We start from the raw sequence: 23,431 nt of genomic DNA, 5'->3' as shown, positions 1-23,431 counted from the left end.
ATTTTGAACTGAAAACTAACGGTTGGATCGGGCAGTCAGTCACGTTCTATCGCAGAATTATGACCATCAATCGAGTTTTTGATGGCGCAAATTCCGATCAAAGCTACCACGAGGCTGCTACTTTCAATCTGTGGTGTTGAACTTGGTTAAAACTTTGACGATTCAAACGCAACTACATGTAGACCTGTAGTGGAGTGTTCACTGCAACCGGAAGACAATACGAGCGCTTCCTACTCAACGCGAGCTCGTTTCATAGCAGGACCATCAGCACCACCTCCACCTTCACGTCCGCCAAAGCGATCAATTAGATCCTTGAGCTCATCCTTGTACGACAGCAAACTGTTTTCGTACTGGGAGAACCAATTGCGTGTTTTCTGGATGGACGCCTCCTTGCCTCTTCCACAGGGCTCCATCGTGAACGAAGCATGGGTCTGGGTGGCGCGCATGCACTTCGTAGCGTACTTTCGAGCGTCTGGGAGCCCGTTAAAGGTCATGATTCCTCTGGTGGTGGCCGTTGCATTCGGGCCGCGGAGGAAGGCCTGGATTTGGGCATTCTCTGGAAACCGAGCTTTCGGCATCTCCCAGCTGAAAGGCTTCTCATTAGCCTCCAAATAGTTCTTCAACCACTTAATACGAACGGCAACGATCGAAGCGAGCACGATAAACCTTTCATCTGATGCGGCGATGCCGTCCAGATGCTGCAACAGCATTTCAATCGATCGTTGTAGTTCGGCTGGCTCCATCTTCTTGACTTTATTTGCCAGTGGCTCGAGGATGCTCTTACTACCTTTGCGGATAGCCAGCATCCACAGCAGTCCAATGACATTCGACCTGCACAAACGCTCATCTCGGATCTGCACAGCTTTCTCTACAGGCGCTTTGAGTAGATCCTGCTGGGCAGCTCCGTTATCGAGGCTATTAACCAAGTTCAACGCGACTTTCATGCCCGAGTCACTAGCCTCACGCGCGTAACCCATAAAGCCAAAGCTTCTCTCTTGAACGTCTTCATCCAACGAGCCCAGCAGCCCGTTACCGATATCATTCCACTTAAAGGCGCGAATAATCTTGACAATAGACTGGAGCGCAGCCTCCTTTTCTTCAAGACGACCAAGGAAATTGGTGAAGAACAAATTCACCAGTGCTGGATCACGAACTTTTACCAACAGGTCGCACAGCGTTTCGCAAAATTTGACCGAGACAGACTCAGCCTTCGGCCGGTAACCCAGCGAGTACGATCCATACGACTCATCGTCGTCCATTAAGTCAGAATTGGCAGCAGTCGTCATAAGTGACCGGAGTGTTGCAGCATCGATCGACTTCTGAGCTTTCAGAGCCCCCAGAGCAGCATTCGTGCCAATGTACTTCAGTGCATTTTCCACACTTCGAACTGCAGGCCAGGCGGCGATCGCGTACCGAGAATACGTCGTGTTTCTCGTCGCTCCTTCATTGCCAAGATACCCCTCAAACGTACTGTTGCCATGTCCTTCCCAAAGCTCAGCCAGCGTGTCCCGTCCAGGATTCAGAAAATTCATCTTGATCTCTTCCATGCCTTGCCCGTAGCTCTGTCCGGTAGAAGAATACCACTTGATCTTCTCGTTCCGTTCATTTTCCTCCCATGCACCTCCAGTATCGTAGTAGCTGATGTCATGCTCCATTCCAACAATGTAGAACTGCATTTTCTTCTTGGCAGGGAGCTTCACGTTCGCTTCTTCAAGAGCGTCAAGGTAAGGTTTCAAACAGGTCTTATGCAGGTCTGGTCCTGTTTTGGTCCTACGACATCTAAACGAGACCGAACGGGAAATAAGTATGATTTCCCTGGTGGTCTCGTTTGGATGCCGAGACCCAAATGGTATCACTACGAAACACGCAAATTTTAGAACCTCTTCACTTTGATATATAATATCGCGATATTTAGTAGTAGTAGTGATGATATAGCTTAGTACTTTGGGGCTAGTTGACTTAGAGTACTGCTGGGGATTATAATTTGGTTCACAACATGTCTGGAATTCGGTACATGTCCGTGTGGTAGACGAATATTGCATAACGACAATGGAAACGGTGTACTAAAGGTAGAATTGGTCAATATAGGATAATTTCTAGATCAATTTATCTTCCTCGTACGTCTAGTATCGAGGACCTTTAAGTTTACGAAGCTATTACTATCGTTTGAATAGGCGGTTGAAAAAGGTTATGTAAATGCAACGACGACAAATGGAGGGGATAGCCACCCCTTTAGCGGCGCCCGGTAAAGCGGTTGTCGCCATTTGATCAGAGCTGGCCCCTTCATCCAATATTTGTTATATTCAAATCACCGTTAGTTTGCTGAGAGTACTAAGTGTACCGGACTGAAGACTGGATCTCAAAATCTCGATCTAAACCGTAGTTTGGACCATTCCAAGTTTAGGCTTACAGAGGTGGTCTATGTAACAGGGTGCTAACCTTAGAACATCCGAAGATTTTTTATATTATTGCATGGTGGAACTATTCCATCAAAACTCGGCCTTATTGTCTATTTCAAATCTTTAGACTACTTATTCCCAACATCATGAGATTGTCCAGGGTTGATTTCCTTCCGGTGCAGCTTTTACCGACGTACTCCGGGGTGCAAAGGGAAAGTCGACTACAGTTTTGAGCGAGATGTGTTCTACAATTTTACGCCACACACTTGTGAAGGGACGGGCTAAGCTCCAAGCCAATACGTTGACGCCACCGAGGAAATGAAGGCCGAGGTTGATCGATTGTCGATTCTGCACCTTTCACACACGGCGCAACAGATTTGGTTGGCGGTCCGCGAGCAGTTTTTCGTCAGAGACGACGGCGCGGTTGTTCAAGGACTGACACGAGATCAAGTCCGGCAACGTGTGTACCGCGCGAGACGTGTTCATTTCGGTGGATACGTGCATGGAATGGTCGAGGTTGCACCGCAGAGCCTGGTTCAAGGGACTACATTGAATTTTTTTCAGTTCCACCACGTCTTTATGGAGTGCACGCGGCTACAGCGTGTGCTGGGTTGGGCGGACCCTCGACTGCTGGAGTTACTTCGGTATCCGGTCTGGCAGATGTTCGTCGACGGAACTTTCCGGTGCGTCCCGAGGTCGTTCTACCAGTGTGTCGTGTTGATGGTGAGCGACGCAGCAAGTGGCGTGTTCGTGCCTTGCGTTTACGCTCTTACGACTGGCAAAACCCATCAACTATACCAAAAGTTGATGCAGTTCATGAATGACTGCACGGGTAGTCGCCTTCAACCTGGGAGTGTCGTCTGCGACTTCGAGGCAGCGCTGATCGATTCAGTGACCGACCAGTTTCCGCACGCCAGGGTCATCGGATGCTTGTTTCACTTCAAGCAAGCGACCCGACGATGCATGATGAAGTTGCGTATCTGACCCCAGGAGATCTCGATTGCGATGGAAGTCGGCGTGTTGGACATGCTAACGGTGATCGTACCTGCTCATGTCGGTCCCCACCGAATCAAATATGTCTCCGAGTTGATTATGTCTCGCTGCCGTACCGAAGAGATTGAGTACTCGGCGGTTGGGTGGGATCGTTTCTGAAAGTACTTTCGTCGCACATGGATCAACATTTTTCCAGTCGATGTGTGGAATGTTTATGGCATGGATTTGGGAGTGGTAAGCCGAACCAACTACCCCCTGGAGCGGTTCAACCGGGAACTCAACGCAGCCATCGCTGCGCCACACCCAAGCATCCCCGCTTTCGTATCGACAATCGACACATTATACGCCGGCGGTACGTGCAACTGCTTCGCGATATCTCTAATCGCAGAGCTGTTGCCCCAGCTCACGGGGTGATCGAGTTGCTAGTTGCGGTCGACTTGATATCGCGTGTTAACGCTGCGCGTCGTGAAGCCAGTAGGTCGTCGAACTCACGAACCAGTCGCGCTGGTCGTGCTGCTTTAACTCGCGGTGGTCGTACAGCTTCAATTCGCGGTGGTCGTACAGCTTCAACTCGCGGTGGTCGTACAGCTTCAATTCGCGGGGTCGTAAAGCTTCAACTCGAGGTGGCAGGGCAACTTCAACTCGTGGTGGCAGGGCAACTTCAACTCGCGGTGGCAGGGGTGATCATGGAGGTCTGGCATCGATGCGTTCCCAGGAAGCCCAAGTGGATAGACCAAGTCGGACGGCCCGGGCAGCTAGAGTCGAGCGACGTACAAGCCGGGTTACCCGCAGCATGACTGACAATTAACGGTTGGCAGCAGGTTGAAGGCCCTGACACGGTTTGTTTTTTATGCAATTTCCCCTCCAATACATAATACATCTAATTTCCGTTTACATATATAATTACAGAGTCTTTTAAAAACCCTGTTTTGTTAGGATCTTTTTTAGGTCCCATTTGGAGGCTAATTTTATTTCGGTCCTGTTTTGGTCCTACGGACCAAAAAAGACCAGACCTGCATAAGACCTGTTTAAAAATCTTCCATCGTCAACCCTGGCGCGACCAATGCCCTTCAGCGCTCGAGTCCCCAAGTCTTGGATGCTTCTGTCCGTGTACTCGTGCGACAGCAGCAACGAAAACGAGCCTGCTTTAGGCTTCAGTTTTCCAATCAGACCAGCAAGTTCCTCACTCAGCAGCTTGTCGTGATTGCGAAGTAAGTGGCGCATCGTCGCCGGCAACAGATCGAGAAGACCAGCACCAGACGGAAGCCCTTCGTCACCTTCTTCAACGCATGCTCCGCATCAGCATAGTGCACCGCATAATGCGGCAGGAAAGCCGCTCATCCCTCTTGCCAAAGTCATGACGTTGCACCTCCTTCCCACCTTGGTACACAACCAAGTCTCCCCCTTCATGCTCGCTCGGCAGCTGAACCACCAACGTCGCCACCATCCCGCCCTCTTTCTCCGTATCCTGGTGCTTCACAAAGTGCCCTCCTTTCCTGTACACCAGCAACTTGTACAGTTTGCACTGCATAGGGACTCCTTTATAGCCCAGTCGACTGGCAATAGTCTCTCTTAACTGATCCATCCCAGTCCCCCACTGAGGGTTCTTGAATTACACTTGATCGGGTGAAAGTTGCCAACTTTTACGCACTTTCTCGTCCATCATCGTGTCGAGCTTCTTGCCAAAGGGGGACTTGTTGCACTTGGCGATGAGTTCCTCCGCTTGGGTCTTGCACAGAGGGAGAGCAATAGTGCCCACCCCCTTGACGTTTAGCCCTGGGGCAACTGGCAGTGTATCAGCCTGCCCCCCGAAGGAAAACTCCCCCGCTTGGCCCTCAGCTCGAGCGAGAACGTTGCTGATTTGCGCACACAGCTTAAACACTTCGGTCTCGGTGGGCTCCGTCTTGTCATAGTCCGCCTCTTCCTCGTTGTAGCCCCAGCCGCTCCCTTCTCCTTCAACGGCAAGATGCAAAGGGAGCTTTGGCTGCGAAAGGTGCAAAAAAAAACTTTGAAACTAAATAAGTTGCAGTTCAACTTCAAATCTCAACTCCGACAAATTCAACATGATAATGGTTCGTAAAAACCAGCGCACCACTCGCGCCACACTTGACTACTCCAGGCGAGCTTTCTTGCTGGCGCTACCGTCCGAGTCCCCTCCGAGCTTCTCCTTTAGACGCTCGAGCTCCTCCTTGACCGGCTTGATAATCTTCTCTGCGTTTTGGGAAAACCACTCGCGGGTCTTGGTGATGGTGACGAAGGCGTCTTTGCCTCTGCCACCGACCTCCATCGTTTAGGTGGCAGAAAATTGAAAATCGGTCGTATCCCGGATAAACCTTCGTGCATCAGCAAGTCCCGAGAAACGGAGCACCCCCGTGGTGTTCATGGATTCGTTGGGCCGCGGAGGAAGGCTTGGATCTGATTGTTCCGTAGAAATAGCGCATTCGGCATCTCCTAGTTGAAAGGACCCACCAATGTTTGCAACTGGTTGTTCAGCCGAACGGCCACAACTGAAGACAGAACAGCGAACTTGTCACTGGACGCGTCAATATCACCAAACTACTGCGAGAGTGTAGTGATGATTCTTGAGCTTCGGGTCCATTTGTTTGAACTTGCTCAACAAAGTGTCGACATTGGTCTTGTCACCGGAGCTGAAAGCCGCATCCCATAGACGCCCCACGACACCCGACCAGCGCAAAGAATCATCTGGAACTTTAACCGCAGTCTCTACTGCAGTATTCAGCAGCACCTTGCCGGCTCCTCCTCCTAGTTCTTTGGACAACTTCAGCGCTATCTGCACGCCTTCAGTGGAGGACGTGCTCAAGGAGCCCAGCAGCGCTTGCTGAATATTTTCCCATCCAAACTTTTCAATGAGCGACTTTACTGACGGAAGAACAGCTTCCTTATTCTCCACCTGATGGCGGTGGAAGAAGTTGGTGTAAAACATTTCCACCAGTGTCGGGTCGCCAGCATTGAGGATCAGCTCGCATATCGCTCGACAAAACCGAACAGCACGAGAAGCTGGATCAAAACGGGACCGCCAGTGAGATCGCGATTTCTCGCCATCCAGACTCGCCGTTGCAGAGGTTGCCATGAAGTTCCGGAGAACTTGAGCGTCGATCGTTTCCTGAGCTTGCAGGGCGTCAAGAGCGGCACTGGCACTAACGAACTTTGAGGCATTCTCCACACAACACGCCGCAGGCCAGGCGGCGATAGCGTATCGCGAGTATATCGTGTTTCTCGACGCTTGTTCGTTGCCAAGGTAGCCTTCATACGTACTATTCCCGTGGCCTTCCCAAAGCTCCGCAACATTGTTTCTCCCAGGATTCAAGAAGTTGAACCGCACTTTGGAGTCCTCATCGCTTCCGAGGCTCTGGCCACGTGTCGAATACCACTTGATCGACTCGTTTCGTTCGCACTCTTGGCACCTACCGCCACCGTCATCATCGTACCACACGTCGTGCTTGAAGTCTGCGATGTATAAGTGCAGCCTTTTATCAGCAGGAAGAATTGCGTTGGCTTCCTCCAAGGCGTCGACACGCGCGCGATCGATGCTATTCATCGCGCGGGTGCCCAAGTCAGTGATACTCTGCATCGTGTATTTGTGCGATAGTAGCAACGAGACAGCTTCATCCGCTGGTTTGAGACGGCCAATGCACCCCGCAAGTTTCTCACTCATCGACTGATCCAGATTCCGCTTGAAATCCACGGTCAGCACAGCGAGTAGATCGCCACCAGTCGGTATCCCTTCGTCACTGTCTCCAATGTATGGTCCGCACCCGCGTAATGGACAGCGTAATGCAGCAAATTTAGCCGCTGTGCCATCCCTCTTGCCAAAGTCATGACGTTGCACCTCCTTCCCACCTCGGAACACCATCAAGTCTCCCCCCTCATGCTTACTCGGCAGCTGAACCACCAGCGTTGCCACCATTCCTTCCTCCTTCTCCGTGTCCTGATGCTTCACAAAGTGACCTCCTTTCCCGTACACCAGCACCTTGTACAGTTTGCACTCCCTTTATATCCCAATCGACTAGCAATACTTTCTCTCAACTGTTCCATCCCAGCTTCCCACTGTGGGTTCTTGAATGTCACTTGGTCCGGTGCAAGTTGCCAGCTCTTACGGTACTTCTCGTTCATGAAAGTATCCAGCTTCTTGCCGCACGGGGACTTCTTGCACTGCGCGATCAGTACGTCAGCGCGTTTCTTGACCAAAGGGAGGGTGACAGCTGTGAGATACAGTCTTACCTGTGCTGCGGCTCAACAACGACAGATCTTGCCAAAGCTCTTCCGCGTGTGGTTGCCACGCGCGGCTATCAAGTGTATCCAGCTCTGTCGTACAATGACAGCAGGAGTATGTACACTTTACTATGGAGAACGATATTGATGGCAGGGAGCACGAAGGCTCTGCTCCCTGCCCTAGTGCAAAGGACAACATGTACTTAGATTTAGTGTAGTTATCTTGCTTGTTGTATTGATGCTGCTAATACACTGACTGCTGGTATGCAGGAGTTTGGCTGGAGTTTCCCACTCACTCGAGAACTTGACGCCTGCGGCGCAAGTGGGAACCTCTACCGTACCTGTCGTGGCGTTCTGCCTCGGCACTTACGTGCTTCTCAGTCTTTCCTCTATCTACTTTGCGACTGCTATGACTGTAACTCTACGTAGTAGTAGCAACGTGGAGCCTAACACCTCTCAACAGCACCCACCTCCTCCACGGCCAGCTGAGGATCGGCTGGTAAAGTATCTGCTTGCCCTCCGAAGGACCCCCCCCCCCCTCCTCGTACCCTCCCCAACATCCACCCGCCATGATACTCAAAAGATACTCCCTAACTTTAGCAAATCAAATGACACATATAGGGTACCCTACCACTTTGACATGTAACCGGAAACTTAACCTTTCCGTAACTTACTGCAAGATTTCCCGCCAAATATGAGCGACGAAGAGGCCGAGGCAACGAGATCTGAGCTGCGGTGGCCGTTCGGCTGCGAGGGGGAAGCTGGCGACGTGCTGACGCCCAAGGGCGAGACGTGCGCCAAGCTCAGTCGTCTGCTGGAGAAGGCGGAGGTGGCAGCGGGCGAGTTTTCCTTCGGAGGTGAGACCTCCTCGCTGCCTGCCATCCCGGGGCTCGTTGTGGACGGCGTTGGGTCCATTCCCGTGCCGCTGACAGAAGAGAGGAAAGATAAATTACTTGCACTATGTGAGAAAATAACTTCGGCTCAAGACCAATGCTGGAGACTGCAATGCGACCGAGTGCAGATGAAAAACCCAAAATGGGTGAAAGGAATCCAAAAGTTGGGTGAAACTGTGGGTGACCGTCTGGGTTTTAAACGGAGTAAGCTCAACTGCGAGCTCCAGGAGCTGCTGGTGTACGGCCCAGGCGCTAGAGAGACCAGACACCAAGAGGCCAAGCAGGACGGGGTCGTGGCTACATTGGAGGTGCAGCTGCCCTCGGAACACTCGGGCGGTACTTTGGTTGTGTTCCGAGGCCGCGACCTGAAGTTCCGACACGATTTTGGGGCTGGAGAAAGAGACCGCAGCTTACTTGCCGCATTACGCGGCGTATTTCGTGGATGCTCCTCATGCTCGGGAGGAGGTGACGAGTGGGTTCCAGCTGATGCTGAAGTACTCACTGTCGCTGCCTGCCGAGATGAAACATTTGGAGGACGCGAAGGGCGATAAACCGCTGAGTGAAGAGCTCGCGGAAGTGCTGAAGGGGCTCGATGATGACGACGACTGCTTTGGAATGCTGTTGGAGGGCAAATACGCGGACAAGTTGATTCGCTGTCGAGGAGCGGACGCGCTGAGTGAGATGGACAAGACGAGGTACCGCGCGCTGCTGGAAGCGAACAGTTTGATCCCAGAGGACAAGGCGCTGGTGTTTTACATCGAGTGTCTTAATCGCTCGGTAAAGCGCTACGACGGCCGGGTTGCGGCGCACAAGGATCCTAATTGGGAAGAAGAGTACGCGAGCTGGCAAAAATACGACCGAAAGGACGAGGTCACGTGGTACTCTATCGGCGGGGAAAAGTTCGGTAGCGCTCTGACCACCATGTACACCAACTCTATTCAGGGGCCAAAGGAGAAGGATGCGGTCACCACTTTCAAGCCGACGTTTTTGAACCCTGGGAGACTTAAGTTGTCCCAGCTCTGGAAGAGCGACGGCTATTCGATTGACGGCGGCGGTGGCGAAGACCAGATGAAGACGATTGAACTGACTCGATATGCTGTGTTCGCGTGGCCTGCAAGCAAGAACATCGACTATTCGTTCAGATTCGTGAACAATGAAGCCGCAGCCGCTGCACTTCATGCTCAAGAAGCCGTCGGTGCAGACACCTTACGACAATTCATGGAGAGGGCTAGCACAGAAGCCGCAGCGAAGGAGAAACTCCGTTCAATGTGCAGGCGGTACAGTTACCGGGATCCGAGTGCAGCTCCTTCGACTTTTTGTCAGAAGATGGCCGACCTCATCGTGAAGTCTGATGATGCTACTCTCGTGAGTTTAGTGTTCGATAAATTTGCCGTTGGAGAGAAGTTTGTCGACAGCATTTGCTCGCTGATCGAAGCATTCAAGTGGATCGACGTTAAGGATGCGGTTCTCAAGATCTTGAGAAAAGCAAGCGACCGTCACCGCAGCTACGGGTGGGAGGCAGAGAATGACGTTAAGCTGACATTGCGTTTGGTCGACAAGCTGGAACGAGGCGAGGCCCAGACCGCGCTTTTGGGTGAGGCTATGACCAAAGTCCTGGAAAGTGACCCTGAAAAAGTGGTAGATTCTACCGTGAAAAGTCTGCTCTGGAAATGTGTGGTCCAGAGTGATGACTTGGCTGTCCTTACCAGCCTTGTTGAGCATTTCAAGAAGATCAAGCCAGATGACCTGGAACCTGTTCTCGAAGCGGCTTCAGAGCATGTGGCGCCTTTGGACACGAGCGATGAAAAGTTTAAAACCATTGCTTCAATCGCTATGATGCGAATTGAGTGGCTGAACCAGCAGATTGACCAGCTGGACAGACCGTTTACGTGGGAATGTCTAATGCGCTTTTCATCGACAACGCCCGCGTCCAAGCCTTTCTCAGAGGCCCCGAAAGCACCATGACCACGGAAGGGTTGGTGTACTTCAGGAATCTGAGGCACGCCCAACGGTGGACCCGCCACAAGCAAGAGAATGCATCGTTTGACCTGACAGCCGAAGGGACTGGCCGCGACGCGTTTGTGAGAATCACGAAGACCCGCAGGTACTACGAACAGCGGCAAGCGACAGCTGAGAGGTATAAGTCTGAAAAAGAGAAGCTGTTAGCGAAACGCTTTACAGACCCCACTCTTACCGTGAGCCGAAAGCGCCCCAGAGAAGAAGACAGCGAAGACGCCGAAGAAATCGAAGACGTGGTAATGGAATAGCCAGCTCGGCGGTTTCTAAGACAATCTGGATGAGGTTTGGCGACGACTTATCGAATTGTTGAGATAGTTTGCCTTCTAGACATTTTTTCTCTTACTTCCAATTCCTCTCTGTAAAGCACACGCCAAGTACTCGTGTCTGGTTTACGGATACGGTGAATGACTTAAAATTGTTCCTGAACAGAGACCTCGAGAATGGAACGATTGTGCCAAGAAGCGTGTACGGATTAAGTAGTACTGCACGAAGCTTACGAACGGAAGGTATTCTATTGGAGCATTCACGAGTAGCGTGCAGACGAGTATAAACTCTATTGCTATTTCACATTTTTGTGACTGTCACTTTCTTTCAATCCACAATGCCAAATTAATCTTTCCTTCTGATTTTCCGTTTTTCAGACCAGGACTCAATCATGTCGGACACCGAGTATGAGCAGCTGGAAGACCAAGCCCCGGATTTTGATGAAGACTTTGGCGACAAGGAGTGGCCATTCAGCGACAAAGGGGGAGTTGACGAAATCCCAGTTCCGACGGGAACTGCGTGTGGCAAGATCAGCGCCATCTTGGGAAGAGCGAGCGAGCACTCTGGCGATTTCTCCTTCGGAGGACAAGCTGACCAATTGCCTGTGGTTCCCGGCATGTTTGTGGATGGGGTGGGGCCAGTTCCAGTCCCTTTGTGGGAGGAGAGAGCCCATAGGATTATTGAGAAGTGCACCGAGTCTCCGTTCGGCCACAACATGGACACCAAAATGGACGAGAATGTACGAAAGAGCTGGGAGTTGCAGCCTGACCAAGTGAAGTTCAAGAATCCGCTGTGGAAGGCAGGGATTGAGAAGATGGCGGTGACTATTGCTGAGCGACTGGGGTACAAGGATATTCCGTTGCAGTGTGTATTGTACAAGTTGCTGGTGTATGGAGAAGGGGGCCACTTTTTGAAGCACCAGGACACCGAGAAGGAGGATGGCATGATCGCGACGTTGATTGTGCAGCCTCCGAGCTTGCACGAAGGAGGAGACTTAGTGGTGTATCGGAACGGGGAGGTGAAGCACCGCCATGATTTTGGAAAAGCTGATGGAACAGCAACGTATTTGCCCCATTACGCTGTCCATTACGCCGACGCAGAGCATGCACTAGAGAGGGTAACGAAGGGGTACCGTCTCGCATTGGTATACTCGGTTTGCTTACCAGTAAACATGCGGCACTTGGAGCGGAACCCAAATCGACCGATGAGTGGAGAACTAGCAGAAACCATCGAGACAATGGCGTCAGGAGACGACAATTTCGCGCTGTTCTTGGTCCACGAGTATACGAAACATAGTATTGCGGGGCTTGGGGCAAGTGCACTGAAGGGCGTCGACCGCGCGAGATTTCTGGCACTGGATGAAGCAAATAATTCAATTTCTGCCGAGAAGAAGCTGCAATTTCAAATCGTCAAATTATATCACCATGTCAACTTTTACGGCAGGTTTGGAGCTATTGGCGATTGGGACGAAAACGGCCGTGAAGAGAACGTGACTTGGTACTCAACTCGCGGGGAATGTCTTGGCAATGGCGACAAGGTGAAGCTAAAGCTCAACTTTCTCAATCCAAATACTGAAACCCGGTCTCAATTCTGGCAAAAGCCTTACGGAAGCAGTGACATGCACAGCTACACGGGCAACGAAGGACCGACAAAAGACAGCATCTACTCCCGATTCGCTGTCGTCGCGTGGCCCGAATTGGAGAGTTTGGAATTTACATGCAGATTTATCAGCGTGGAAACTGCCTTTATGGCGCTGCAAGAGCGGGTGCCGGTCGGTACAGCTAGGCTGCAGAGACTAATTGAGATTGCGAACACAAAGTTGGAGGACATGGAAACATATCGACTGGAGTACTCACGCAGAGGATACTCGGACCAGCTGCAGCCTTTTTTCCTATCGACTTGCGTCTGTCAAGTGCTATGTCGACAATTGGAGAGTTGTGGTACGTCGAGGTTGGTGAACTTCTTCTTCAGGAGTATGTTATTTAGCAGAGTGACTCATAAAGGAGGCCTTGCCTCGGATATTGCCAAACTGGTGCAGAAATTCAGCTGGGCAGACGTTGGTAAATCGATTTTGGATGCCTTGACTAGCAACAGCGAGAACCCCAACGCTGTTGACGACGTGCTGGCGGTTGTCAACGCTTTCGACCGTGAAGAACCTCAACGAGATCTGTTAGCACTGGCAGTGAAGGGAGCCGTGGGGCTTAAAGATGGCAGGTTGGTTTCGTTGATACCGCTCCGGGAACTCTGGGAATTAATTCTCAGCCGCGGCAATGACGCTATGCTCTACACGCTATCCTGCAAGTTCCAACAAATGAGCCCGCGGTTGCTAAACCCAGTCATCAAAATACTTTCGCGCTATCTCGAAGTCGGTAGTTTCCCCGATGACAAGAAAGCTCTGTTTGTGGCGATTATATCTGGCCGCGTAGAGTGGCTGAAGGACCAGATTCGTGTGTTAGAGAAGCCGTTCTCGTGGACGATGCCGGTGGCGGAGTTCCGCAAGTCCGTTGAAATTGAAAAGTTTCTCCGTGGTCCTGAAGAGACAATGACTACGACTGGGATTATCAACTTTGGTAGCTCGTGGAGTGCGCAGATGTTTTGTTCAAAGCACGCCGGGTACCGCGCAAGGGCGACTCAGATCAATGCTTCCTTCGGAATGAGTGGTGGTGGCGGTGAGCGCGATCCGTTCGTGGAGATCACGAAGACACGCGCGTGGTACGACGAGAACCAAGAGAATCTGCCGCGTTTGAAGGAAGAGCTGGGCGAGTTGACGAAGACGACGGTGGAAACGCTTCTGAAACTTCTATCGACGAAGGCTTGGGCTCGTCAGAATTGAAAGTCGAGAGCTTCACGGTGGCACGTGAGGGTGAATCAAGGGAGAAATGTTGCCAACTGCATGAAGGACTGTTCCGCAAGCGTGGCGACGACTCCAGTTATGGTTTGTAGGATCATGCCTCATTCTTCACGTGAACAAAGGGTATTTTTGTTTGTGAGATTCTGAGTTTAGTCCGAGAGGACAACTTGTTACCTTTCCTGCTCATAACTTCGGGGATAAGTTCGCTAGATTTTGCTCCGGTATTCGCATATCATCGGCGATAAAGCGGCAAAAACGGAGAACTTTGTATCGCCTGTTACAAGTAGGAGAACCTTGCAAGCATTACTCAGCGGTGATATGTGTCATTGCGAGTGCTCATTCTGCCCAGCAGTAGGACAGGCAACAAGTATAGCTAGGTTAGAGATCTAGCCCCACGTCTCCAAGGGGAATTCCCCTATCCATGTTCGTACGGAGCCTCTGCTCCAAGTGTGTTCTCATTCTCAAATATACCTTCCTCAAAGGACTCGAGTCTCCGGCGCTGTCGACTCTTCTCAGTGGTCTTCCTTTTCTGCGCCCACTTCCAAAGTAACAAGACAAAATCGGTCTTCTCATCCAGTTCCACCGCCTTCTCCTGCAAGAGGTCCGCACCGCAGGCAGTGGGCACCGTGAGCAGTGCAAAATTTGGTAGAAAAACAGCAACTTTGGTGCTTGCTGCAAGTGGCTGAGTGTTGAATTTTATGCAAGAAATCTAAGAGCTAGCGAGAAAACAGTTTCGGTAAGAGCGTTAGCCGCAGAATCGAGTTACTAATCACCTCCAAACCAGCAGCGACGTTGATCCCACGCAACAACTTCAGTGTGCACCTGCGGAGGGAGTGCTGTGGCCAGCCCAACGCAGTACTAGAATTACTCCACCCGCGCGCGCTTCATGGCACCGCCGTCATTCCCTTCGCCATACTGCTCCCTCAGCTGCGCGAGCTCGACCTTGTACTCCTCCAAGGTCTTTCGAGAATCATCGTACCACTGGCGGGTCTTGGTAATCGTAATAAAAGCGCGACTACCGCTGCTACCAGCTTCGGTCTTAAATGATGCTGCGTCTTGGCGATCCGCCCAAACCTTCGCGTAATACTGCGCATCGCTGCTATCGCAATACGTGATGGTTATCGATTCATCGGGACCTCGAAGCAACGGCTCCACTTTCTTGTCGTAGTATTTGGCATCGGGCATCTCCCAGGTGAACGGCTTGTCCAACAATTCAATTCGATCATGTAGCCACTTGATGCGGATGGAGCTGATCGCCTGTGCTGACGAATAAATCTCACCCACAGTGTCACCCGCGTTCAGGCGTAGTAAACTTGGGTCTGCACGCTTCAGTCGATCCTCCAATGCCACGGATAAAGTCTTGTCTGTCCCCTGTATCGTTCACTTCCACAGTAGCGGGCAACATCATCCGAACAAAACTTCTCGTCATCGAATTCCACCGCCTTCTCCTGGGCCATTTTCAATAAGTCTTGCTGAGCCGCTCCGCCGTCGAGGCTGTCCACCAGACATAGTGTAAGCTCCACGCTGCAGCATCCAACGGGGGTGTTATTGTACCAGCGTGGGGTTGCATTTTTGCCCAAGGAATGCATCAAGGCAGACCCAATGTCCTTCCAGTCATACGCGTGTACAAGCGCGACAAGGGATGGAATCACATCAGCATTGTACTCCACACCGCCGAGGGATGGACACAGATCCGTGAAAAACTGCGTCACCAACGATGGATTCCCAGCTTCCTATAGCAACCCGGAAAATATCTGGCAAAACTTGCTGAACTCCCATTTGGGTAGGTGTCCAGCGCTCCCCTTCTCGGCTTTGAACCTCACTTTCACTTGGTTCAGTAGTCTTTGGAGATTCGTTGGCTTGTGAGTGGAGAGAGCGTCAACAGCGGTATCCATAGGCAAATACTCGACAGCGTTCCCTGCATATCGAGCGACCGGCCACGCAGCTATCGCAAACCTCGAATACTTGGTAGTTGCCGATGGCCCTTCGTTGCCTGTGTACCCCTTGTCTTCTTTCGCCCCGTGCGGCATCCAGAGGTCAGAGAGCGATTGGTTGGCAGGATTGAGGAAGTTGAACGCTGACTTCATTTTATTCGCGTGGCCGAGATACTCGCCATCCATCGTGTACCAGTCCACGCTTTGCTTGCGCTCGTATTCCACCCAGCCAAGTCTTTCAAAGCTGTGCTTGAGTTCGGCGAGATGAAACACCAGCTTCTTGTCTTCAGCAACGATACCGTTGGCTTCTTCCAAAGCGCCAAACCTCACGCGGTCGACGCCTTTCAACGCCCGAGCGCCCAGGTCTATCGTGCTCTTCATCGTGTACTCGTGCGACAGCAGCAGCACGAACGGCTTGTCCGCTGCCCATGCTGCTGATTACACTTGCCAGGCCTTCACCCAGTGGCTTGTTGGTCGCTCGCTGCAGGTGACGCTCTTGTGGAGGCAGACAAATCGAGTACACCAATGCCAGACGAAACCCACTCGTCACTTTCTCCAATGCATGCTCGGCATCAGCGTAATGCACTGCATAGTGCGGGCGATAGGCCGCTGTACCCTCAGCTTTGCCAAAATCGTGGCGATACCGCACTTCTCCACCACGATTAACCACCAATTCCCCGCCTTCATGCAGGCTCGGCGGCTGAATGACCAGAGTTGCGATCATTCCGTCTTGCGTCTCCGTGTCCTGGTGCTTCAGGAAATGTCCGCCCTCTCCGTAGACCAGCAACTTGTAGAGGAAGCAATCCAACTTGATGTCCTTGTAGCCCAGGCGCTCCGAAATTTACCACATCATCTTGTTGATACCCCTGGCCCGCTCGGGGTTCTTGAATTGGACTTTACCAGGCTCGACCTGCCAGCTATTCCGCACTTCATCGTCCATTTTGGTGTCCATGTTGTGGCCAAAGGGGGACATCTCACACAGAGCGATTAGTTTACCGGCAAGTTCGTTGGAGAGAGGAACCGGGACGTTCCCAACATCGTCCACATAGAGCCCCGGCGCCACAGGCAGTGAATCAGCTTGTCCTCCAAATGAGTATTCCCCTGCTTGGCCGTCGGTGTGCGCCAGAATCTCGCTGATCTCACGCATTTGGCTCCTGTGGGAGTTGGCACGTCGTCAGGTTTGCCTCGGCCTCCAAATGGCCACTTTCCTTTTGCAAAATCCTTCTCGAGGTCCCTTTCTTCAGGAACGGCAGCCATGAGCATTGCTAGGAGATTCGCGTTATGCATTGGTATTCTTGATCTGCTGTTGGAGGACTTGGCGTACGCTTCACGGAAAGGAAATGGAAGTGATACAAGGCACTGTGCCGGTCGTGCGGGTTTACTTCACGTAGGGCAGACTCCCGAAGAGATGCAGCATTAGGATGAATTGGGATTCATCAATCAAATTCTGGTCAGATTATCTCTTTCACAAAACTTTCGGATCTTTAGATTAGGTTTCTTGCAAAGTTAGTAAGGAGTTTCTTGCCATTATGTTAATACTGTGGCTCAACAAAACCATATTTTCAGCTAGAAATCAATCCTTTTTTTTGTTAGCGTCCACCCATGGTACTCATCTCGATGCTACGAACGCCGCATTTAAAAAAAAGAAAACGGCTTGCATGAGCTCCTCATTCTTGCGCAGAAACCTCACTCGCAGCACTCGCATACTGTTCCTTCAAGTGCGCCAACTCTTCCCCATACTGAACCAGCCTGTTCTGGACACTGTTAAACCACTCGCGCGTCTTGGTAATCTTCACAAACGGCTCTCGGTTCTCTCTGGTTTCCACGGTATAGGATCCCTCATGTAGGGAATAGTCCAATGCATCAGCAAACGAATTGGCGTGATAAGTGTCCGTGAGCTTCACGACCCCCTCCGTAGTCATCGATTCCTCAGAACCCTGGAAGAATTCTTCATTTTCCGGGTAGTCGGGGTACGATGCGTATGGCAATTTCCAAGAGAATGTCTTGTCGACCTTGTCGAGTCTCGCGATTTGTTCTTTCAACCAACCCATCCGCTTGGCTGCAATCGCCTCCAGCACAGCAAACTTGCCTGTGGTGTCGTGATCTCCGACGTGCTTCGAGAAAACTTCGACGAAAGAGCCCAACTCACTCGGATTCTTTTGCAAAATACCGTCGGTCATCGCCTCGAACGCTTGCGAATCTGCAGGAAGGAGAACATGCTCCCAGAAGATCTCAACTGTCTTCGGAGTACGAAGTCTCACGTTGCATTTGGCTGCCTTGTCGAAGAGATCCTTCTTGGCTTCCGGTCTCTTCACTGCATCCCCCACTTGCAGCAGTAACTCCATCTCCGAGTCTCTAGATGTCACGAAAGTCTGGTACAGCTGCGTTGGATTGCCCAGAACGTCCAGCAGTACTGACCCAATCTCACTCCAGGGGAATGCGTTGATCAGTTTGACCATCACCGGGACGATAGTTCTGTTATCGTTCATATTTCCCAGACGAGGACAGTAAGTCGTAACGAATAACTTGACCAGATACGCATCACCGGCATCCACCAGCAACTCGCAAAAAGATCGGGAAAACCTCAAGGAAGCCTTCGTACTGCCGTAAGTTTTGGGCCCCCACCCATATCTAGCAACTGCCGCAGCCAGAAAACCTCGCAGTGTTGGAGCGTCAACGGGTCGGCGGGTAAGTAATTCCTCGGCTGCGAGCTCGGCAGACAAGAGGTTCAGGACATAGTCCAAGTGACGACTGGCCGGCCACGCAACAACCGCGAATCTGGCGTATTTCGTGCTTATGACGGTTCCCTCGTTACCCGTGTACACATCTTCGCTTCCCTGTAGACTTTCCATAGTTGAGTCAAGGTTTCTCGTCCAGGGTTGAGGAAATTCAGCTTCACTCCCCTCGACTCCCAGTAGCCGAGATCTTACCCGCTTGAAGTGTACCAGTGCAGGCCTTCCGTATAAAAACGAAGACACCAACCATCTTCCTCAAGTCGGGTCTCAAACTTTACAGTCAGCTCTGCGATAAAGAACCGAAGTTTCTTGTCTTCAGCCACGGCAGCGTTCGCTTCTTCCAGCACTCGAACCCTCGCACTGTCGACCCCTTTCAAGGCACCGGAGCCTAAATCTCCAATGCTCTTCATGGTGTACTGGTGCGATAATAACAGCGCAAACGATTCGTCTTCAGGACCCATGTAGCTGATTGTATCAGCTAATTCATCACTCAACATCCGACCAGATTCACGTTTGAGGTGGCGCATTGACGCTGGCAGACAAATGGAGTAGACCAGAGCAAGTCGATAGCCCTTCGTCACCTTCTCCAATGCATGCTCTGCGTCTGCGTAGTGCACAGCGTAGTGACAGTTGAACGGGGCGGTGCCTTCACTTCCCAAAGTCGTGGCGGTGTTCAACTTCTTCGCCTCTATACACCACCAGGTCACCTCCTTCGTGCGTGCTGGGCGGCTGGACAACCAGAGTTGCGATCATACCGTCCTCCTTCTCCGTATCTTGGTGGTTGAGGAAATGCCCGCCTTCGCCATACACGAGCACCTTGTACAGCACACACCGGAGAGGCACACCCTTGTAGCCCAGTCGACTGGCAATGGTCTCAGTCAACTTGTCGACCCCAGTCTGCCAGAGCGGGTTCTTGATCTCGACTTGATCCGCCTCGAGTTGCCAGCTCTTGCGGACGCTCTCGTCAGTCTTCGTCTCCATGCCGTGGCCGAACAGAGACTTATCACACTTGGCGATCAGCTTCTGCGCTTGGGCTGCGTCCAGCGGTAGAAGGACAGAAACTTCATCGACACGAAGGCCAGGCGCAGTTGGAAGAGTGTCGGCCCGACCCCCAAACGAGTACTCGCCCGCATACTCGTCAGCAGAGGCGACAATTTCACTGATGTTAGCGCAGGCAGCCCACTTCGGGACAGGCACGTCGTCTGGGTCGCCAACCACACCAAAGGGTCATTTCCCACTCTCGAAATCTTGCTTCGAAGTCATTTGTGGGCAACGGGATGTTTGCTTTGAAAAGAAAATTGTAAACTGACCAAAATGAAAGCCACCCAGAAAAATATTCAGCTTCAACTGCCCAACCAACTGACGTAAGATGACTTGATTGAAAGAATACGACATTCTCCCAAAACCTCCCTTTTGCATTACCGATTCTTCGAATTGAGGCGCAGACCGAACAAGCATGGACGAGGAGGACTTTGACGACGACAAGTGGCCTTTCACCGGCAAAGGCAAGTTTCAAGACGTGCTGAAGCCCAATGGGGTCGGATGTACCGAGGTCAGCAGACTTCTCGCTCGCGCAGACGCACACGCAGGAGAGTATTCGTTCGGTGGGCTCGCGGGCACTTTACCCGCCGTACCAGGGCTGTTTGTGGATGGAGTGGGCGCTGTCCTCACCCCGTTATGCGCTGAACAAGCTGAAAAATTGATCGCTCTGTGTGAGAAGTCCCCGTTCGGCCACAACATGGACACCAAGATGGACGAGAACGTCCGCAAGAGCTGGCAGCTGGAACCGAAGCTCGCCCAGTTCAACAACCCGCAGTGGCAGATTGGGATCGATATACTACGGAAGGTGATTGCAGACCGGTTGGGCTACCAGGACGTCCCGCTCGAGTGTTTCTTGTACAAGTTGCTGGTGTACGGGGAAGGAGGCCACTTCGTGAAGCACCAGGACACGGAGAAAGAAGACGGGATGATTGCAACTCTGTTGGTGCAGCCGCCAAGTGCACACGAAGGCGGATATTTGGTGGTTTATCGGGATGGGAAGCTGGTGTATCGTCATGATTTCGGCAAGTCCGACGGCAGTGCGGCCTACGCATCGCATTACGCAGTGCACTACGCGGATGCTGAGAATGCTCTGGAGCAAGTGACAAAGGGGTTTCGCCTCGCTCTCGTCTACTCGATCTGCCTACCCGCGACAATGCGTCACCTGGAGAGGAAGGAGAACCAAAGTTTGAGCGAAGAATTGGCCAAGGCGATCGCGAGCATGGGCAACGATGGCACAAAGGACAAGAAGAGCGAAGGCGAGCGCGAACGTAAGGTGGAGGCAGAAGAAGATGAGAACGACGAAGATGCTCAAGACGACGAAGAGGAGGACAACCTGTTTGCGCTGCTGCTTTGTCACGAGTACACCACGAGAAGTATCGTGAACCTCGGCTATGGTGTGTTTAAGGGTGTCGACCGCGCTAGATTCCACGCCCTTGAAGGGGCCACGCGCTTGTCGCTCCTGATAAGAAGCTACGTTTCTTCATTGCCCAATTGACCCACGACGTCTTGTATTACGACATTGGGTACGACAGACAGAAACAAGGTCACCACGAGTCGATCACTTGGTACTCAATGACGGGGGAAGACCTGGGCCAAGTCCGAAACTCCACGCGAAAGATCAATCTGCTCAACCCCGATAGCAAAACACAAGCCGAGCTCTGGGACGCGTATGGGCAAACGACGAAGGAAGGCGGGTATACCGGGAATGAAGGGTCTACTCGAGTCAATACGTACTCGAGGTGCGCTCTAGTGGCTTGGCGAGCGGTAGATGATGCCAAAATGGCGTTGAGGTTCCTGCCGATTGACGCTGCTGTGGACGCACTTTGCGACCAGAAACCTCTTCACCTTCTGCGGTCGACTGCGCCAACTCGCTCTCGTCTCCATCGCCGCCATGGGGCTCTGGCCGCTCGCTCTACAGCTCATCTTGGTACCTCAAAAGCATCTTTGGAGACGGACACGGCGACCGGTACGAAGAACTCTCGTACTTTGCGTTCGAGAACGATCACTACCAAGTGCTCGCGCCTCGCAAACTCGACTGCGGTGACCTTCAAGCCATCCTGTTATCTGGGGCGACACCCACTGCAACGACGGACCTCTTACGCGCGATTCCGCAGTCGACATTTGAGTCTGTTCGTCCGTATGTGGTGAACCAGACAACCGCAGACTCGGCCAAGATGCTATCGGTCAGCGCTGCCATCCTCGGTCTCGCAGCTGACAAGAGCGTGTACTTCGGTGGTGTGGACGCTGAAGGCGCCATTCAGATTGAAACGTTGCTGAGTGCTGGGGATTCCGCAGCATTCGGTGTGGTTGGTTCGTGCTTACAAGGTTCAGCCACGCACGTCCGACTTCGACTCCAATCGACTGAGTTTTACGTCCCTGACACCATGGGAGAGCTCAATCCGTCGCGCGTATCGGGCGCCATGTTGATCGTGTCCCTCCTGGATGGAAACCTAAATCCTGTCGAGAGTTCCTGCTACGATGCAACGCGTGAAGCTCGTTACGCGATGACGGAGGGCAACACCGAGTATCTTCGTCTGGTGACGGTGTACTCGAAGCAGTTGCTGGTTGAGAAAGATTGTGGAGGGTTCACACTCTTCGGTGGAAAGAGGGACACTTTCGGGTGCGCGTAATCGCCATTGGGGATGTCAGGCGCCGTGGCTGATCTCAACTCGGATGGAGCGCAGCGCACGTTCTCGTACCCAGCTCCGTGGCGCATGATTCAGTGCAGCAGGTCTGGCGAGTGCAGCTCTGTTATTCACCCAGCTTTGGCTGTCCGAGTGGACGGTAGAGCAGACTACCTCAGGAGAAGTACTTCGACACAACTTCGTGAATCAGAAGGTGAACGAGGTGACTGTGGACAGCACGTTTAGCATTCGCCGGTTGATCAACCTGCAGATCTTAGCTCTCGTCGTGACGGCGTACGTGACGAGCGCGCGCGGCTGGTTCAAGCTCAAATGCACCTTCATCTCTCCCTGGGCGAAGGTAATGAACGCAACCCCGTCGTGTACAATTGCCAAGGTGGTGCGCAGCAGCTACAACTTCATTTTGGTCGCCCAAATGGTGCTGAGTATGATGCAGTGGCGCAAGCAGTTGACGATTGACTTGCTGGTGGGAGCTGATACGAACCAAGCTGTGCTGCGAGCGTTCGGCTGTGGTACTTTGGTGGTGGTGCTGGCGATTAATATCGTCTTCGCGCGTGCGGGGGATCTGAAGATGCAAGAGATGGAGCCAACTTTCGCCCACGTGATGGGTTCCTCGTGTCGATCATCCTCTATCTGGTCAGTCGTTCCGATTCAGTGTCGGGGTCAACACGCGTTCTGCTAGCCACAGGCATGCGCTCGGTTTCAGCTAGCGACCTGACCAAGTATTCCGGTTGCCGCTGTTCGACCGTGTGTGCCATGGAAGCATCGCTGAGTGTGTACACCGTCGTTCTCACCATTGTGATCATTGGAGCCTGTTTGATCGGATTGTCAGCTCATGCGATGCTGCAAGCCTCCGTTCGTAGCGCGTCCAAGGTTGGGGCCAGCACGAGGGTGTACTTTCAAGTGAAGGGGAAACGCGAGTCCTTGTCGCCCGATGTGAACTCCTTCACGCGGTTTCTCGATGACCGATCATGCAATATTGGCCTCTACGACTGCAGCACGGGAATCTACGTGAAGATGCCAGGGGAGGCCGTGCTCTCGACGCGTGGGCAGCTAGAAGCTTGCGGTTTCGTTCTATCTTCGACGATTCTGTTTCGATACCGGGATCTCCCGCTCTTCCTCGTTGCGCGCATTGTACTGATGCAGGTTCTCAACTTTTTCAACCTGACGGTGACGACGTACGAGCTCATTCACACGAACAGGAGGATGAACGGTGTTCCTATCTGTCTTGTGGCGGATCAAGTTATCCACACGCACTGGTCCAAGCTGAACGAGGCGCGGCTGGACTGGATGGACGGGTATTTCGGTGGAGATGGCGAGACTTCCTACCGGTCTGTGGATTCCATGAGAAGGCAGTCCGTTCACAACAAACACGTAGAGGTGAGCACGTAGTACCATTGCATAGTAAGTAGTAAGGAATCCAGGAC

At 52.2% G+C, this 23,431-nt stretch overlaps 6 protein-coding genes across 6 annotated transcripts; 4 read left to right on the top strand and 2 right to left on the bottom strand.

Annotated features, from left to right (window-relative positions):
• Positions 1-230: 230 nt before the first annotated feature.
• On the bottom strand, positions 231-7,266 carry PHYSODRAFT_479139 (hypothetical protein; the record flags this gene model as incomplete). Its single annotated transcript, XM_009522972.1, has 2 exons — positions 231-1,649; positions 6,847-7,266. The coding sequence occupies 2 exons, from the start codon at positions 7,264-7,266 to the stop codon at positions 231-233; spliced, it is 1,839 nt and encodes a 612-aa protein (XP_009521267.1).
• Positions 7,267-8,319: 1,053 nt separating this feature from the next.
• PHYSODRAFT_442753 (hypothetical protein) lies at positions 8,320-9,925 on the top strand (the record flags this gene model as incomplete). Its single annotated transcript, XM_009522971.1, has 3 exons — positions 8,320-8,587; positions 8,642-8,865; positions 8,915-9,925. Coding segments are annotated over 3 exons (1,503 nt in total), but the record flags the coding sequence as incomplete, so codon positions are not given.
• A 488-nt stretch (positions 9,926-10,413) lies between these two features.
• PHYSODRAFT_485200 (hypothetical protein) lies at positions 10,414-10,785 on the top strand (the record flags this gene model as incomplete). Its single annotated transcript, XM_009522970.1, has 1 exon — positions 10,414-10,785. The coding sequence occupies one exon, from the start codon at positions 10,414-10,416 to the stop codon at positions 10,783-10,785; it is 372 nt and encodes a 123-aa protein (XP_009521265.1).
• A 452-nt stretch (positions 10,786-11,237) lies between these two features.
• PHYSODRAFT_411083 (hypothetical protein) lies at positions 11,238-13,574 on the top strand (the record flags this gene model as incomplete). Its single annotated transcript, XM_009522969.1, has 1 exon — positions 11,238-13,574. A coding segment is annotated over one exon (2,337 nt), but the record flags the coding sequence as incomplete, so codon positions are not given.
• A 942-nt stretch (positions 13,575-14,516) lies between these two features.
• On the bottom strand, positions 14,517-19,584 carry PHYSODRAFT_326924 (hypothetical protein; the record flags this gene model as incomplete). Its single annotated transcript, XM_009522968.1, has 10 exons — positions 14,517-15,023; positions 15,092-15,176; positions 15,252-15,385; positions 15,476-16,008; positions 16,046-16,418; positions 16,497-16,740; positions 17,294-17,999; positions 18,569-19,009; positions 19,077-19,523; positions 19,560-19,584. 10 exons carry the CDS (start codon positions 19,582-19,584, stop codon positions 14,517-14,519), a joined length of 3,495 nt encoding a protein of 1,164 aa, XP_009521263.1.
• Positions 19,585-20,934: 1,350 nt separating this feature from the next.
• Positions 20,935-23,396, top strand: PHYSODRAFT_297416 (hypothetical protein; the record flags this gene model as incomplete). The annotated part of the gene is made up of 4 exons (XM_009522967.1): positions 20,935-21,101; positions 21,281-21,982; positions 22,086-22,666; positions 22,687-23,396. The coding sequence occupies 4 exons, from the start codon at positions 20,935-20,937 to the stop codon at positions 23,394-23,396; spliced, it is 2,160 nt and encodes a 719-aa protein (XP_009521262.1).
• Positions 23,397-23,431: the final 35 nt, after the last annotated feature.

This window comes from Phytophthora sojae, assembly GCF_000149755.1.
Source record: "Phytophthora sojae unplaced genomic scaffold PHYSOscaffold_2, whole genome shotgun sequence".
NCBI classification, from domain to species: domain Eukaryota; phylum Oomycota; class Peronosporomycetes; order Peronosporales; family Peronosporaceae; genus Phytophthora; species Phytophthora sojae.
Note: the sequence above shows the minus strand (reverse complement) of the source record. Positions and strands in the feature narration are given on the sequence as shown.